This window comes from Corythoichthys intestinalis, chromosome 18 (genome assembly GCF_030265065.1).
Source record: "Corythoichthys intestinalis isolate RoL2023-P3 chromosome 18, ASM3026506v1, whole genome shotgun sequence".
In the NCBI taxonomy this organism is placed as follows: domain Eukaryota; kingdom Metazoa; phylum Chordata; class Actinopteri; order Syngnathiformes; family Syngnathidae; genus Corythoichthys; species Corythoichthys intestinalis.
Window position 1 is genome coordinate 44,887,479 of NC_080412.1, and position 17,496 is coordinate 44,904,974.

Consider the following 17,496-nt stretch of genomic DNA (forward strand, 5'->3'; position numbering starts at 1 on the left):
CAGTAACAAAGGCTACTATCAGTAACACAATGCGCCGGCAGGGACTCAAATCCTGCACTGCCAGACGTGTCCCCCTGCTGAAGCCAGTACACGTCCAGGCCCATCTGCGGTTTGCTAGAGAGCATTTGGATGATCCAGTAGAGGACTGGGAGAATGTGCTATTGTCAGATGAAACCAAAATAGAACTTTTTAGTAGAAACACAGGTTCTCGAGTTTGGAGGAGAAAGAATACTGAATTGCATCCGAAGAACACCATACCCACTCTGAAGCATGGGGGTGGAACCATCATGCTTTGGGGCTGTTTTTCTGCAAAGGGACCAGGACGACTGATCTGTGTAAAGGAAAGAATGAATGGGGCCATGTATTGATTTTGAGTGAAAATATCCTTCCATCAACAAGGGCATTGAAGATGAGACATGGCTGGGTTTTTCAGCTCGACAATGATCCCAAACACACAGCCAAGGCAACAAAGGAGGGGCTTCGTATGAAGCATTTCAAGGGTCCTGAAGTGGCCTAGCCAGTCTCCAGATCTCAACCCCATAGAAAATCTGTGGAGGGAGTTGAAAGTCCGTGTTGCCCAACGACAGCCCCAAAACATCACTGCTCTAGAGGGGATTTGCATGGAGGAATGCCCCCCCCCCCCCCCCCCCAAAAAAGCTCAATCTTTGTCTCATTTGACCAAAGCACACGGTCTTTTTCTGTGGTGTTTTTTTTGGAGTGTTTTTTGGCAACAAACACTCTAAGTGGGTCTGGCGTGCCACGAGAGATGCGCATGCTGGCCCTGGGAACCTTGTTAGGGTGCATGGCATCATGAATGCTTTGAAATACCAGGACATTTTAAATCAAAATCTGTTGCCCTCTGCCCGAAAGCTGAAGATGGGTCGTCACTGGGTCTGGGATTTAGAGAGATTATGCAAAGAGGAATGGATGAAGATCCCTCTTTCGGTCTTTTCCCATCTTGGGAAACATTATAGGAGAAGATGAGATGCTGTTTTGTTGGCAAAAGGAGATTGTACAAAGTATTAACACCAGGGGTGCTAATAATTGTGACACACATTATTTGATGTCAAATAATTGTCTTTATGTGGGATTTTTTCCCCACTGAAGAAATGCACTTGTATTGAAGTTTGGATTTTTCTCTTTTTTCCATTAAGGTCCCATATTATTTGAATTAAAAAAATATATTAGAAGTTGAAAAACACATCTTAACCAGGGGTGCCAATAATTATGGAGGGCAATGTAGCTATATATTTAATAAATCAATAGAGAAAAGTTGACAGAAAATTGCCACGAGGAACTTTTAATGAAACATTTTAATTTGATGTTTGTCAAGGGATCAACATTTGGATACGCACGGCCTTATATCATCTGTGGTTTACTTTCACCTCATTTCAAGATGGCTTAAGTTGTGTCTAAAACTGACAATTCAATATTGATTGAAGTGAGCCGCAGTTTTAATAAGAGATTCTCCACAGTAGCTGACGATTAACATTTACTGCCAGACAACAGGCAGGAGAATGAGCAAATGAAGTGATTTGGACTGACTTCCCATCGTCAAATAGGGACCTTCTTCAAGTCGGCAGGGAAGGAAACCCAAAGATAAATTTTAGTTTTCCTCCTATTCTGTGGCAAGCACACAAAGCCGGAAATGTTGGTGAAAAACATGCTAAAACGTACAAAAACAATATACACCTCACAAGAACCTCACGGTGTGTTTATCACAGCGACCAAACGATCTTTGTCATCCCTCCCACTCAATATGGATTGGACATTTATCTAATCTGGTTCGAGCACTTATCCAGGAGACCAAATCATGTCATTCAAAAGCTTTAAAAATGCAATTTTTTGAGAAATTGTGACGGTAACTTGTAATGGTTAGCAAAGTGGGTCACTTCCTACTGATTCCTGTTGCCTACAGGTCACTTCCTATCAATGGAATGGACGTACATGGGCATCGATGTTCATGACCGTCACTGAAAAGGGCGTCAATGACATGTCCAGTAGTGCGGCAACGATTAATTGAGTAACTCGAGTAATTCGATAGGGGAAAAAAAGCTTCGACTCAAATTTTGCTTCTTGAAGTATTCATTTTAGGGCTGCAGCTATCGATTATTTTTGTAGTCGATTAATCGATGAACTAGTCAGTTCGAATAATCGAGTAATCGGATAAGGAACATGAAAAATTAAAATACATGGGGTGAGCCTCACACGGTATAAAAAAATAAATAAATGAGGATCTATGTACAACAAAAGAACAACTGGCTAACTTACATAGCAAAATTCCGCTATCTTAAATGCTCTAAAATACTAACTTTTTTTTAACAATGCTCCTGACAAATGGTTCAGACTCGTATTCCCACAAAAAAACGACTAAATATACCTATAAATTAAATTACAAATGCGTTCAAAAACATTAGCCCAAACAAAAACTTCGCTTACGTTGGTGTTAACAGGGAGCAGTTGGATTCAGCCATGTAAAATGAGGCACACCAGAGGGCAGTGTTTCCACCCTAATCCATAAAACTAAATGTAAACACTTAAAAAATAAACCATTACAATGCCACTTTAATTAAACGAATACCCGAAGCAACAAAATTTAATTTGAATATTCTTTTTTTTTTTTTAACCTGTCCTGTTCAGACGGAGAATGGAAGTCTAATTGCCCGGATAGTCTGAACAGTTTTAATGTTTCACATTGAGAGTCCGACATACTCTCTTTGTGATCATTCAACATACCTCATTTATTATGATAAAACAGCGAACAGGAAGGGGTTATGGGGGAACAAAAGAAAAGAAACACAAACAACAACAAGAAATACATTGAACGCCTAATATCGTCAGCTAAATGTATTTCCGGTTGACACCATGTGGGGGGCCTGATGACCAGGGAAAGAGGGAGAATAAGGTGGGGGAGTCTATAAGCTAAGTGATAGAAAGGAGTAGAGCGTACACAAATCATCTCTGTGATCTAGAACCCAGTAATCGTGTGAATCCCTTGTGAGTGTAAGCCCGTTGGTGACCGACCCTACAACGCCCCATCGCCAATCCCGGCACCAGGATCCCCTGCCTGAGCGCGCCCAATATCATCCAGCCACACGCGAGCCCCGCCGGGCACGCAGACGAGCGGAGACGTCACGCGGGCACTGACACAGGGCCTTGGCCCCCACCCACCCAGCCCGGGAGGGGTGGGGGGTCAGCGCAGCCCATCCCTCCTCCCGCAGCCCAGCAAAGGAGTCTAATTTTGGTCCTTTCTTCTCTACAAAACGTCTGTAGTTCAGTCAGATTCCTGGGATGTCTGGCATGAATCGCTGTCTTTAGGTCATGCCACATCATGTCAGAATTCCGGTCGTTTTGGGAGTTTGAACGGGGTCGATGGGTCAAACGGTTTTGGCTAGGCAGCGTAACGAAGAAACGCCATTTTGGGTTATTATAGATGGTAGCTTTAGCATGACACGCAAAGCTACCGATAATCATTTTACATCAGTGAGGCTTGTGAATAGTAACAAAAAAGTTAACTCAGTGGCTGCCATTGATGGGGATAGACGTCCAATCCATTTTGCTGTGAATGATTGAACGCCAATCGCAGTCAGTGGTCGTGAATAACTTAAGAGAGCGGCGTAACATGATTAGAATCTAATAACCTTCATGTGATTGGTGTGTAAGTGCAGCAGGTTGTCAGCAGCGGCAGCGTTTCAATTTCAGTAGTGCACTTTGTCCATTCGCCGTCTCTCCATTTCACTCTGCTTTTTAGCGGAGGATGAAACCAAAATGTAATGCAAATTGGACACGATTTAGTCAATTGTGCGCTTTGGAAAAACCATGAAATCTTCAGGAGGAAAGTTTTTATTAAGTAGAAAATGCAATTTCTGAGGAAATTGTGATGGTAACTTTAGTTACAGGGTATTCTAAGTGAAGAATGACTATCTTAAGTCAAAGTTGGATGAATCAATACCTCGGAGAATTGAGGCTAGAATTACCGCAAAAGGCAGACCTACACCATATTAAATTACTTTTTGTTGATTTTTTAAAGGTGTTTCCAGTATTTTGTCCAACCTCCTTACATTGGTGTCAATGGCATCGACGTACATTGCTGTCATTGGCAAGGACGTACATGGCCGTCAATGTATTGGACGTACATGGCCGTCATTGGCATGGACGTGCATTGATGTTAATGGCATGGACGTACATGACTGCCAATGGAATCCAAGTTCATTGGAATCAACGGCATCGACATTCATGGCCATCTTTGGCATCGACGTGCATGGCCGTGATTAGCATCGACGTACGTCGCCGTGATTGGCATGGACGTACATGGCCGTCATTGGCATCAACGTACATGGCCGTCATTGGATGGACGTACATGGCTGTCAACGGCATGGACGTACATGGCCGTCATTGGCATCGACGTACATGGCCGTCATTGGATGGACGTACATGGCTGTCAACGGCATGGACGTAAATGGCCGTCATCGGGATGGACGTACATGGCCGTCAATGGCATGGATGTACATTGATGTTAATGGCATGGACGTACAGTACACGGCTGTCAATGGAATCCAATTACATTGGCATCAATAGAATCGACATATATGGCTGTCAATGGTATGGACGTACATGGCTGTCATTGGCAAAGACGTACATAGCCGTCAATGGCAAGGACGTACATGGCTGTCATTGGAATCCAAGTACATTGGCACCAATAGAATTGACATACAGTGTATATGGCTGTCAATGGCATGGACGTACATTGCTGATAATGGAATGGACATTCATGACTGTCAATGGAATCCAAGTCCATTGGCACCAATAGAATCGACATATATGGCTGTCAATGGCATGGACGTACATTGATGTTAATGGCATGGACGTACATGGCTGTCAATGGAATCCAAGTTTTGCTTTTACTCTTTTATTCTTAGTCTTTTTATTCTTTTTTGGCAATGTGCACTTTGAGATTTGTTTTTCAAATGTAATGCGCGTTACAAATAAAATGTATTATTATTATTGTTATTATTAAGTCCAATGGCATCAATGCCATCGACATACATGGCCGTCAATGCCATCGACATACATGGCCCTCACTGCCATCGACATACATGGCCGTCACTGTCGTCGACATACATGGCAGTCAATGGCATGGACCTACATGGCAGTCAATGGCATGGAATTACATTGATGTTAATGGCATGGACTTAAATGGCTGTAAATGGAATCCAAGTACATTGGCATGAATAGAATCGACATACATGTTTGTCAATGGCGTGGACGTACATCAGTGTCAATGGCGTGGACATACATCAGTGTCAATGGCATCGACGTACATGGCTGTTATTTGCCTCGACATACATGGCAGTCAATGGCATGGACATACATGGCCGTCTTTGGCATCGACGTACATAGCCGTCGCTGACCTCGACGTACATGGCTGTCAATGGCATGAACCTACATGGCCGTCAATAGAATCAACATATATGGCTGTCAATAACAAGGACGTACATGGCTGTTAATAGCATTGACGTACATGGCCGTCAATGGCAAGGACGTACATGGCCGTTAATAGCATCGGCGTACATGGCTGTCAATGGCATGGACATGCATGGCTGTCAATGGAATCCAAGTATATTGACATCAATAGAATTGAGATACATGGCTGTAAATGGCATCAACTTACTTGGGCGCCAGTTGTCAATGGCCTGTAATGGTAACTTTTTGGTCAAAAATCACAACCACCCATGTTTTTCTACCATTGTAAATAAAGGGGAAATTGGGCCATTAGAAATGAATGGAATGACGTACATGGCCGTCAATGGCATCCCATTAGAAACAAATGGGATTTTTTTTTTTCCAATTTTGGGGGAACCATAGGTTTGTGGCAAATTCTGTATATACCGTAATTTTCGCACTATAAAGCACACCTGACTATAAGCCGCAACCCACCAAATTTGATCTGAAAACGTCATTTTTCATAGATAAGCCGCACTGGACTATAAGCCGCAGCTGTCCTCACTGTATTATGGGATATTTACACCAAAAGATATTAACCAGTAACACTTTATTTGATAGTGGCATCATACGACTGTCATAAGACCGAATGAACCACCATGAAGCTTTGAACAAATTGGCTGCAAAGCTTCATTTGGCCATCACCGCTCCCTTATAGGTGACAGTCAACCTCTGCTGCCACCTGCTGTCAACACTGTTGTTGTCCAACATGCCTCCTAGAATGCATTGCAGCACTACAGATTTAAATAATAACAATCAAAATTCATGTTCTGTGTTAATTATTTCTTCAGTTACTGTTCCAGTTGTTTCATTAATGGCTATTTATGGTATTAGGAAACACTTTATTTGACAAGGGTGCCGTAAACTGTCATTAGACAATATTAATTATGGCATGACCCAAATAAATCAACAAATGAGCCACATTAGAATATAAGCCGCAGGATTCCAAATGAAGGAAAAAAGTAGCGGCTTATAGTCTGAAAATTAAGGTAACTTTTATGCCCCTTACCTTCATGATTTTTTAAAATGTATAATTAATGTGAATTGGATAAAAATTGTAGGACTACATCAATTTTGAAATTTTTAATGTATTTTTTTTTTTTAAACCTGTGTTTTGGCATGAACAGTAATTTTTGGGGGGTCAATGTCTCACGAGAATTCCGGTCATTTTGGTATTGGAACCGTGTCGATGTGCCAAACAGTTTGGAAAAAAAAAAGGAATAACATAGATGGTTGCTTTTGCATTACATGCAAAGCTAAAAGAGCTAGAAATAGAGCATTGAGATAGGATGAGCGACCACAGATGTTTCCACCAGACGAAACTCATCTGTTCAATATGACTCACTTACTCAGAAGATTAGAAGATTAGTCTTGGTATTGTTGGCTAAATTATTTTTTGATGTTCAAGATTTAAAAAACCACAGTAGCTTTTTATCTCTCCAATTGATGATTTGGAAAATGAATGACCTCAGAATGACGATCACGCCTTCTGCCAAGTCTGCTTTTCAATTGATATTTCCTGAATTTGTATGAATGACTGGTAACACTTTACAATAAGGGTCCCTTAATTAACATTAGTTAATGCATTTTTAGGCAATAACTAATGTTTAAGTAACATTACAAGAATTGTTAGCCCTGCAAGCAGGACTCAACGGGCCCTCGGGAGTCCTGTGTTGATTTCTCCAATTTCTTTTCGGTGATTTTTTGGGGGGGTCATTAGGTTTTTTATAGGGCTGTCAAACGATTAAAATTTTTAATCGAGTTAATTACAGCTTTAAAATTAATTAATCGTAATTAATCGCAATTCAAACCATCTATAAAATATGCCATATTTTTCTGTAAATTATATATATATTCTGTAAAATAAATTGTTGGAATGGAAAGATAAGACACAAGATGGATATATACATTCAACATACGGTACATAAGGACTGTAGTGGGCATTTCACTCGACTGTCACTTAAATCTGTCTATGCTGTCCTCACTCTGAAGCGTCTACTTTTTCCAAAGCTAGACAGCTAGTGAACGACGCCTTAATAATCAGACTTCTTCCTTTTTCAACTGATTTATTAATAAAATAGCCTCAAACCATTGTCCTCTTTAGACTGTCATAAAACTACAAAAAAAAAGTACACAAGGATTGCATTAGCAACAACGTTAGCTTAGCACGCTATACAGGTTCACTAAACATAAACAAAAAGCGTCTCATACAAAAAATATAACATTTTGCTTACTAACATAATATGTACATTCTTTACAACAACCATACTTACGGACAAATCTTGTCCAAGGATCATATAAGCACAACATTACAACGTAGGCGTCAGCCTGAGACGTCTTGCAGCCATATTGAACTGGCAAGAAAACAATAAACCATGTCACAAAGCGACCACAAGAGGTCGCTGTTAGACAGCACAAAAAGCCTTGCTGTAAAACTTACCAAAAGGCAGAATACTGTCTGAGCGGGACATGTGCGTTAATTGCGTCAAATATTTTAACGTGATTAATTTTTAAAATTAATTACCGCGCGTTAACGCGATAATTTTGACACCCCTAGTTTTTTTCCCTTCGAGTCGGTCTCGTAAAAAAGGCCATTTTCTGTTCCCAGCTGGGGGCGCCAGGCCTAATGGGTGATATTTAAATGAAGTCGAGTTCAGGCTGGGATACATCACATACATGCCAAATATGAAAAAGATTGAACGTTGTATGGGGGAGTTATTAGTAGGAATGGGAATCGAAATCCGATTCCAATTCGAAACCGGTTCCGAGTGTTTCGAGGCCTCGACATCACAATGAAAAAGCCTTAACGATCCCTTTAACGATTCCTAAAGACGCGTATTGCGTCGTGACGTGTCTTGTTGTCCAGACGCATCAAACTAGCATGGCGCCAAGAACCACTCGCTCCAAAGTTTGACTACACTTCACCAGGAAAGAGTGTGAAAATCAAAGGTTACGACGGGTAAGCACGAGCATTGCAGCCATAAACATAACAATGACAGCACGTAGGTTCGAACGCTCGAAAGTGTGTCTTCACTTCCAGAGGAAAAATTACAACAAAGCGACTTGCAGTCATTGCAAGGTGGAGCTAACTGCATCGGGAGGGAATACGACTGCGCTGTCCACACAGAGAGGCTAAGGCTCAGTCCTGGCTATACAGCTAGCTAAACTCCCAAATGACGATGCAGAAGACGTTGGTATAATTTGCTGACTTTATTCAACCATCACTTGAAGACTGAAACTAAGAATAGAAATGAAACAAATCAATTTCGTCCCCAAAAACAAACAGGTTTGCATTAACGTAAATCAGCGATGATTAGCTGCTAATAACAGTAATAACAAATGCTTAGCATTCGTTCGCTAGCATTAGCACATCGTTCAAACCACTACACAACTGGATTTAAGTGTCCGATCGCGAGTGGAAACACAACAACAACAACACAAAAGATGATACATACAGGCGTTGCCTCTGCAGATATTAACATTAACAAAGAACGTAGGCTCGTAGAAGTGTTTCCCTCTCTCACTAACTCGCTCACTCGCTTGTATGCGGCATTTCTTCTTCGGGTGTAAGCGCGCTCTTCCTCACGTGAGCGCGTTCTTCTTCGCGTGAGGAAGCGCAAGGGCGCCCCCACTTGAGCGTGTAAGCGCCACAAAAACTAAAAGGCATGCATTTCAATGTAATGGTAAATAATACACGTTAACCCAGAAGTCCCCAAACTGCGGCCCGCGGCCCAAATACGGCCCGCCTCCACATTTGGTCCGGCCATTTTGAATTTTTTTATTTTTTTTTCTCAATCGTGTTATTTATTTCCTGGCCTTTTCCTTGAAGAATTCGGAGAGGGTTATTTGGTTATTATCTATTTAATTAATAGTGTTTTTATTAATTATTATTATTATTATTATTATATTATGTTATTAGTTTTATTTTATTTACTTTCATTCCGTGAAGAATCCAGAAAGGGTTATTTGATTGTGGCTTTCTGAAAAACAATATTTTTTTACATTTATGCACTTCTGCAATCGTCACACTTTTTCTGTTACAAACTGACCCCGGCCCCTCATCAGAGAAGGGAAAAGTTATGTGGCCCTCACAGGAAAAAGTTTGGGGACCCCTGCTTTAACACATATTGCCAAAGGCAGAACAACAACCTATCTGCCAATATATACCAATATTTTTTATTTCTATTAGATAAATGTTTCAGTAAAATGTTACACATTTTTGTGTATTTGCCACTTATTGCCACAGTTAACATTGAGGCTTTGGGCCTCTTTTGATCTCGTTGTGAGTTTGTAAGGTTGTGACTTCTGATTAAACAAACTCGATGCCAATCAAAACGTTTGTTCTTCTTTTCCCCCAAATTAGAATCGATAAGAGAATCGATAAAGAATTGAATCGTTAAGCAATATCGATAATGGAATCGGAATCGTAAAAATCCTATCAATTCCCATCCCTAGTTATTAGTCATTTTCTGAATTTGGTGTTTTGTCAAAAAAATGTCTGACTTTGGCACGATGAAAAATACATCGTATCTTTTTTTCTGCTACAGATGAAGTAGCAGAGTGTGAAACAACAGCCTTAATGAGTCAAAGCAGTTCTCCACTGCTGTCATCTGATGAACCAATTTATCCCTAATATATGTCGTTGAAAAGTACATCGTATCTTTTTTTCTCCCACAGAAGAAGTAGCAGAGTGTGAACCCTAAACCCTAACCCTAACACACAAAAAAACGCCTCGCACAGGTCAGCCCGTGAATTAGGAGTGGGAACCTCTTGGTACCTCACGATACGATACGATTTGCGATACAAAGCTCACGATAACGATGATCTGACGATATGGCGATGCAACGATAATCGATACGTTCTAGAATATTCTACAAAGAAATAATAAACAGAAAAACAAGCTTCTGCTGTGAATTGGAATGAGTTTATCACTCGTAGACGCCCAATCTAGTGCTGCGACGATTAATCGATTAACTCGAGTATTCGATTAGAAAAAAATAATCGACTTAAATTTTGTTGCTTCGAGTATTCGTTTAATTAAAGTGGCGTTGTATTGGTTTATTTTGAAAGTGTTTTTTTATGTAGTTTTAATTGATTTGGGTGGCAACAATGAATATGATTTAACTCATTTCTCATGGCTGAAATCAGCTGCTCCCTGTTAAGACCAATGAATATGATTTAACTCATTTCTCATGGCTGAAACCAGCTGCTCCCTGTTAAGACCATCATTAGCCAAGTTTTTGTTTGCGCTAATGTTTTTAATGCATTCATGATTTAGTTTTAAGGTATATTTGACCGTTTTTTGTGGGAATATGTGTCTGAACCATTTGTTAAGAGCATTGTAAAAAAAAAAATTGTTTTTTTAAACTCGCATTGTATAGCATTTAAGCTCGCGGACTTTTTCTGTGTAAGTTAGCCAATTTTTCTTTTGTTGTACATAGATTCTCATTTAAAAAATATTTTTAGACTGTTTTAGGCTCAGCTCGGGTATTTTAATTTTTCATGTTCCTTATCCGATTACTCGATTATTCGAACTAACTAGTCCATCGATTAATCGACTAGTAAAATATTCGATAGCTACAGCCCTAGTCCAATCCATTTGAAGTGGGAGGGTGGCAACGAATGAACGTCCGTTCATTCGCTGCCATCCCTCCCACTTCAAACGAATTGAACATCTATGGCCGTCAGTGGCAGCCAATGCCGGGCAATGAGGTAATTTTGGGCCATTTAAGGTCATTTACCTTGTTGATTTTGAGTTACTTCCTGTTGATTTTAGGGTATTTTATGGGTCACTTCCTGTTTATTTTGAGTTACAGAACAGGAAGTGACCTGGGAATCACCCAAATGAATAGGCAGTGACTCAAACTCAACAGGAAATGACCTGTAAATGCCTTAAAATGTACAGCAAGTGACCTGTAAATCCCCTGAAAATCGGACAGAATGACTGAACGCTCTGGTTTCGAATGAGCGAACGTTCCCAGTCTAAATGTGTTGGGGCATCAAGCACAGTAAATGCAGCCTTAGAGTTAATTGAGACACTATTATGGTGGAAGATTTTGGTTGCAAATTGTTGGTTCATTTTCATTTTAAACGATATTTCGATTCTTGCCAGGAGCATATCGATAACCTTTTGGGATACAAAGTATCACGATATATCACCATTTCGATATATTGTAATGAAAACTCACCATTTTGATAGTTTAGATTTGAGTTTTCGAGCATGTTCAGAACTTCAAATTGGCCATTTTCATTTGCCCTGAAGAAACCCTAAACCCTAATCCCCAAATAATATAATAATATTATAATAATATAATAAATATCCCCTTTGGTACTCCGCCCAGGTCAGGCACGTGAATGAAAACTCACCATTTTGATAACTTAACATCTCATATGTCTCATGAAGAGTCTCACAAATTTTTAGGAGGATCCAACTAACTGCCTCGGCGCAACGTTCTCAAACGTGCACCCTGGTTTTTGGCAAAAATGGCATGTTTTTCAATATTCAATCCAAAATACCCGATTTCCTGTTGGGTTTGGAAAATGGGTGCAAAAAGGTGCAATCATATTCGTAAATTAATGGCTTCTGGTTTTTGAAATGTAAATAAACCAGTCTATTGTGATAAAATAACAAAATTGCAATAACTGCATTAACCATCAAAGTGAAGTCTAACGGTAACTGTAGTCTTGAAACAAATCTGAATAAGGAAAAAACATTTCAATAAAATAATGCAAACTGGTTAAACTTGAGAGTAGCCGAGATCTGTCATGACAGAACATCGCTTCAATGATATCTGGCGCCATCTAGCGTCTTGAATGGGTATAATGTCTAGACTGCGAATACAAGACAACCATCACTTTTTCAGTCTTATTTCAATGCAAAAAACACTGTCTTATATTTGGGCCAATACGGTAAATGTTAGATAAAGGATTAAATGAATTATGAGTTACTGTCTAAAAATGCATTAAATAATGTTAATTAAGGGACCCTTATTGTAAAGCGTTACCGAGTGACTTTCCCACTCAAGACTTTTTTTGTCAGTTCTATCTCTGTTTTGACACTGCATTTGTGTTTTTTGTTTGTTTGTTTTTTGTAGCACGCAAACTAAAAAAGATCGGACAGCCGAAAATTGCCAAAGATCAGGATCCACCGGCGGTGATCCCGAGTTTGTCCATTAAATCCAACCTGAACCCCAACATGAAGGGGGTCTTCGTTAACCTCCTGGAGTCCATCGAGCCGGAGGTGGTCAACGCGGGCCACGATTACACTTTGCCCGACTCGGCCGACACCCTGCTCACCAGCCTCAACCAGCTTGGAGAAAGACAACTAGTCAAAGTCGTCAAATGGGCGAAAGGACTCCCAGGTAAGACTGTTTCTTTGCAAATGAGTCTTTGGAGAAGACCCAGATAGTGTTACTCAGTTTTTGTTTTTGTTTTTTTTTAATGGGATTTATTCGGCGCGCCGCACAGCCCGATCTGTTCGAATATCGAAACGACTGGAATTTTTTACGCGACAAAGGGAATTTTTCAAACGATCCCGAAAAATTTTCCATTCGCCCGTAAATGCAGATTTTTCACCGATTATTTTGGAAAAACAAATTTTCCGAATGTATCTGTTCCTACAATTTTTGACCAAATCACATAATTTGGACATTAAAAAATCCGGGACAGTGAGGGTCATAAAAGTTGTATACAGAATTCGGAAAAAATTTACGGCTCCCCGGAAATTTGCCAAAAACTTTCCCATTCATTTTTAATGGGATGCAACTTTGGTTAAAATTTCCCATTCACTTCCAGTGGCATTTCTGATGGAATTTACATTGCACTGATGCCATTGACGGCTATGTATGTCGAATCTATTTATGCCAATGTACTTGGATTCCATTGACGCATATGTAAGTCGATGCCATTGACGGCCATGGACGTCCAAATTTCCCATTCATTTGTAATGGCAAAAAAATGTCCCCAAATCAACTGGAAATGAATAGATATCAATAGGACGTGTCCCCCAAATGTTCCTGATTCCATTGACGCATATGGAAGTCGATGCCATTGATGCCCATGGACGTCCAAATTTCCCCATTGATGGGGGAAAATATTACATTATACCTTTGTGATGTATGATTGCTTCTGTGACCTAGATTATAACAACTTCTATTGTTTTTTACCTTGAGTTTCAAAGTTAGGAGGGAATCTCACGAGATAACTTGTTTTGCACCATAGCACGCGCTTGAGTCCCATAGTTAGGAGGGACTCTCATGAGATAACTTGTTTTGCACCATAGTATTGTTTCTAACATTTCTGGGTTCCATAGTTAGGAGGGAATCTCACGAGATAACTTGTTTTGCACTCATAATATTTACCGTGGGAACACAACATCTGCTACCGGACGGCACAACCTGGGAACCACGCATAGAAAAGCCCCTTTTTGGAGGGGCTGAACCAAAAGTAGCTTTGTCATTGGACGGGGCCGCGCCGCCTGGTAGCGGAGGTAGGCCGTCTCCGCCCCTGTGTGGCGCGTTCCTACAAAAACCGGGCATTTCCGGGCGACCAGTAAAGTCCGCCAGCGGGTCACGTACGGATCGCCTGGCTTTGTTCCTTCGCCGCCTTACCGGAGCGTTGGCTCCCGCTCATTTGTCACGGTAAGCGATTTTCATTGCTAAGGAACACTTGGTTGTGCTGTAACGGTAGCGCTGGGATTCTGGGATTGACAAACTCAATCTAGCATCATCGTTACCCTTGTTATGTTTGTTTTTGATACCTGTTACTTGCTCTTGTGGGATTGTAATCAATAAATCTCATTTATTCTGCATTTTCTAATCAATAAACATTGTCTATTTTGCAAAAGTGTGACTGTTACTGATTCACCGCGAACCTGGAAATTGCGGAAAACACCCATTCATTTCCAATGGCATTAACATTAAATTGAGGCCAATTTAGTCAGATGCCATTGATGGCCATGTATATCAATTCTATTGATGCCAATGTACTTGGATTCCATTTACGCATATGGATGTTGATGCCATTGACGGCCATTGACGTCCAAATTTCCCATTCATTTTCAATGGCATTTTGTTTAATGCCATTGACGGCCGTGTTTGTTGATTCTATTGATGCCAATGTACTTGGATTTCATTGACGGACATGTAAGTCGATGCCATTGATGGCCATGGACGTCCAAATTTCCCATCGATTTTGAATGGCAAAAAAACAAATGTCTCTAAATCAACAGGAAATGACCAGATATCAATAGGACGTGTCCCCCAAATGTCCCCAAATGACCTGATATAACCAGGACACGCCCCCAAAGTGACCTTATATGACCAGGACACGCCTCCCCAAATGTCCCCAAATGATCTGATATGACCTGGACGTGTCCCCGAAATGTCCCCAAATCAACAGGAAGTGACCTGATATTGTCCCCGAAATGCCCCCAAACCAACCTGGGTGGGACTAAGATCTGTATCTCCACACATCAAAGACCCAGAGTAATTTCTCCAGAAATTGCCGTTTCTAGTTGTTTTATAGTCTTCATGTTACGATGGTTGAATACTCATGCTTCACTATCACCATTTGTAGGTTTTCGCAGTCTCCATGTTGATGACCAAATGACCGTCATCCAGCAGTCGTGGATGGGTGTGATGGTGTTTGCCATGGGGTGGAAGTCTTTTCAAAACGCCAATGCTAGAATGCTGTGGTTCGCGCCGGATCTCGTCTTCAACGAGTAAGTCTTTTCTTAAATTTCTCACTATCATCTTTTCCGCTTGTTCAAGACACCTTCGTTAAAATGAGCACAAAAATACACATGTATATTCAAGGCTGTTTTCATAGCGTAGAAAGAGTTGCACTCTTCTAAACCATGGGATTAAAGTGAGGAAGAATAGTTCTCATTATTCAAACACTGAGTGAAAGTGATTCACAGTGGACCAGCATGTGGAAGGAATTCCTAACGTTTGCAACAGGTAGCTCCGTATTCCATTTAGAAACTACCTACAGTGGTATGACAAAGTATCTGAACTTTTTCAAATTTCTGACATTTCTGCATAAAATCACCATCAAATGTCATCTGATCTGTGTCAAAATCACAGAGATGAAAATACAGTGTCTGCTTTAACTAAAACCACCCAAACATTTAGAGGTTTTCGTATTTTAATGAGGATAGCATGCAAACAATGACACAAGGGGGAAAAATAAGTGAGCGAACCCTCTGCCTAAGGAGACTTAAAGTGCATGTGACACGAAAAAGCATGTTTATTTCATAATACACACGGTATTTTATGCTCCTGAATGATATGGACCGCTTGGATGTGTGTGGAAGCGATCGCTATATTTATTTCGTTTTTTTAATCCCACGCCATGAAAATGAGTGACTTCCGGCTTCGGTCTTGCATTGAGGAGGAGGGCGCTGTGACGTGTACGGGAGAAGGAGTCCTATCCACTATACAGCCGTACTGTCGTATGAGAAGGACTAAGGATTCATCTGATTTTGCGGATTAATACGTTTATTTTTCACATCACGCCAGCCAAACGGCTGCAGAAAAATCTTGCTGTATGAGGGAGAGGCATGTGTGCCTTTTTGGAGTTTCAAAAGGTTCCCATTCACCGTGGACATTGGCCAAAACAAGCCCTACTACTGAGGGACCATTGGACTTACGAGGAAGTGAGTAAACATCTTGTTTTGTATTATGGCAAATACGAATACAGCGATTACAAAGTAAACACTACAAACTTTCTTTAAATAAAGGACTAGTTACGTTTGATCATTGATAGGCATGTAAAAAGCTCTACTCGTGCACATTAGCTGCACGTTAGCTGCACAACAAATCCAGCCGCCCTCCTCCGGGGAACGAACAGTAAATTGCTCTCCACCGGGCGATTTGCCGATCCGCGAAGACAGTCGACAACCCAGTCATCATGTCAAATAATCCGGGCTAGTTATGTGTGATTTTCCGCTTCGAAGACTTTGAAACATCACTCGGTTCGGGTTAGCATGTCAGCTAGCTGTCACGCCTCTTGGTTTGTTTACATTCTCCGAAGCCGGGGAAGGGAAATGACATATGTCCGATTTAGGGGTCATAAAAGATCGTTCGGGAGGTGCGACAGTAAAGGTGAAGTGGACAGTTTTGACCATTATGGAGTAATTATGCCATGTCGTCCTGAATAAGTGCATTTTTATTATTTCATATTCCATTTAGCACAAGACTGTTATTTGTCATGAGCATGCCATTTATTTAGCAATTGGGGAAAATACTTTGATAAAAAGAATATCCTGTAAAAATATTGAAGTAAAGAGACAGAAACAATGACATTTTGCAGCTCTCTTCGTCACGTTTTCCTCGTTGTGAATCCCCTCGACGGGTTGAATAGTAAAACCGATGAGCCCATTCTCCCGCTGACGTCATCCACCTGTTGGGGACGCTAGAGCCCTATAATTGTAGGGGTGGCTATCCGGCAGATTAAAAGACTAATTTCTCGTCATCTGCGCTTTGCTAAATTGTTGTACATAGTCGAATCGTCTCAAAATATGATTCTAATTAACATAATAATGCTATTTAAGACTTTTTTTTCTCCTGTCGTATGCTCTTTAAAGAGCAATTGAAACCAAATTTTACCAGACAATTTAAGTCAGGTGTGTGCCCAATCACAGATGAGTGGTTTAAAGATGCCCTACCCACTATAAAACACACACCTGGTAAAAATTGTCTTGATGAAAAGCATTGTCTGATATGCATCATGGCTCGGTCAAAAGAGCTATCTAATCAAGGACTGTTGATTTGTATAAAGATGGGAAAGCATACAAAACCATCTATAAAAGTCTGGATGTTCATCAATCGACAGTCAGAAAAGTTGTCTACAATTGGAGAGAATTTAGCACTGTTGCTTCTCTCCTAAGGAGTGGCCGTCCACCAAAGATGACACAAAGAGTTGAGCGCAGAATACTCCGAGGGGTAAAAAAAAACACTAGAGTGTCTGCTAAAGATTTGCAAAAATCACTGG

At 40.7% G+C, this 17,496-nt stretch overlaps 1 protein-coding gene across 2 annotated transcripts in view; it reads left to right on the forward strand.

The window, feature by feature from the left end:
- LOC130906380 (androgen receptor-like) overlaps positions 1–17,496 on the forward strand; it is an 83,383-nt gene that overhangs the window by 37,875 nt on the left and 28,012 nt on the right. For both annotated transcript variants that reach the window (XM_057820660.1, XM_057820659.1), the window contains exons 4-5: positions 12,597–12,863; positions 15,079–15,223. In XM_057820660.1, the coding sequence (XP_057676643.1) occupies positions 12,597–12,863; positions 15,079–15,223 (412 nt within the window). The remainder of the gene's footprint in view (positions 1–12,596; positions 12,864–15,078; positions 15,224–17,496) is intronic.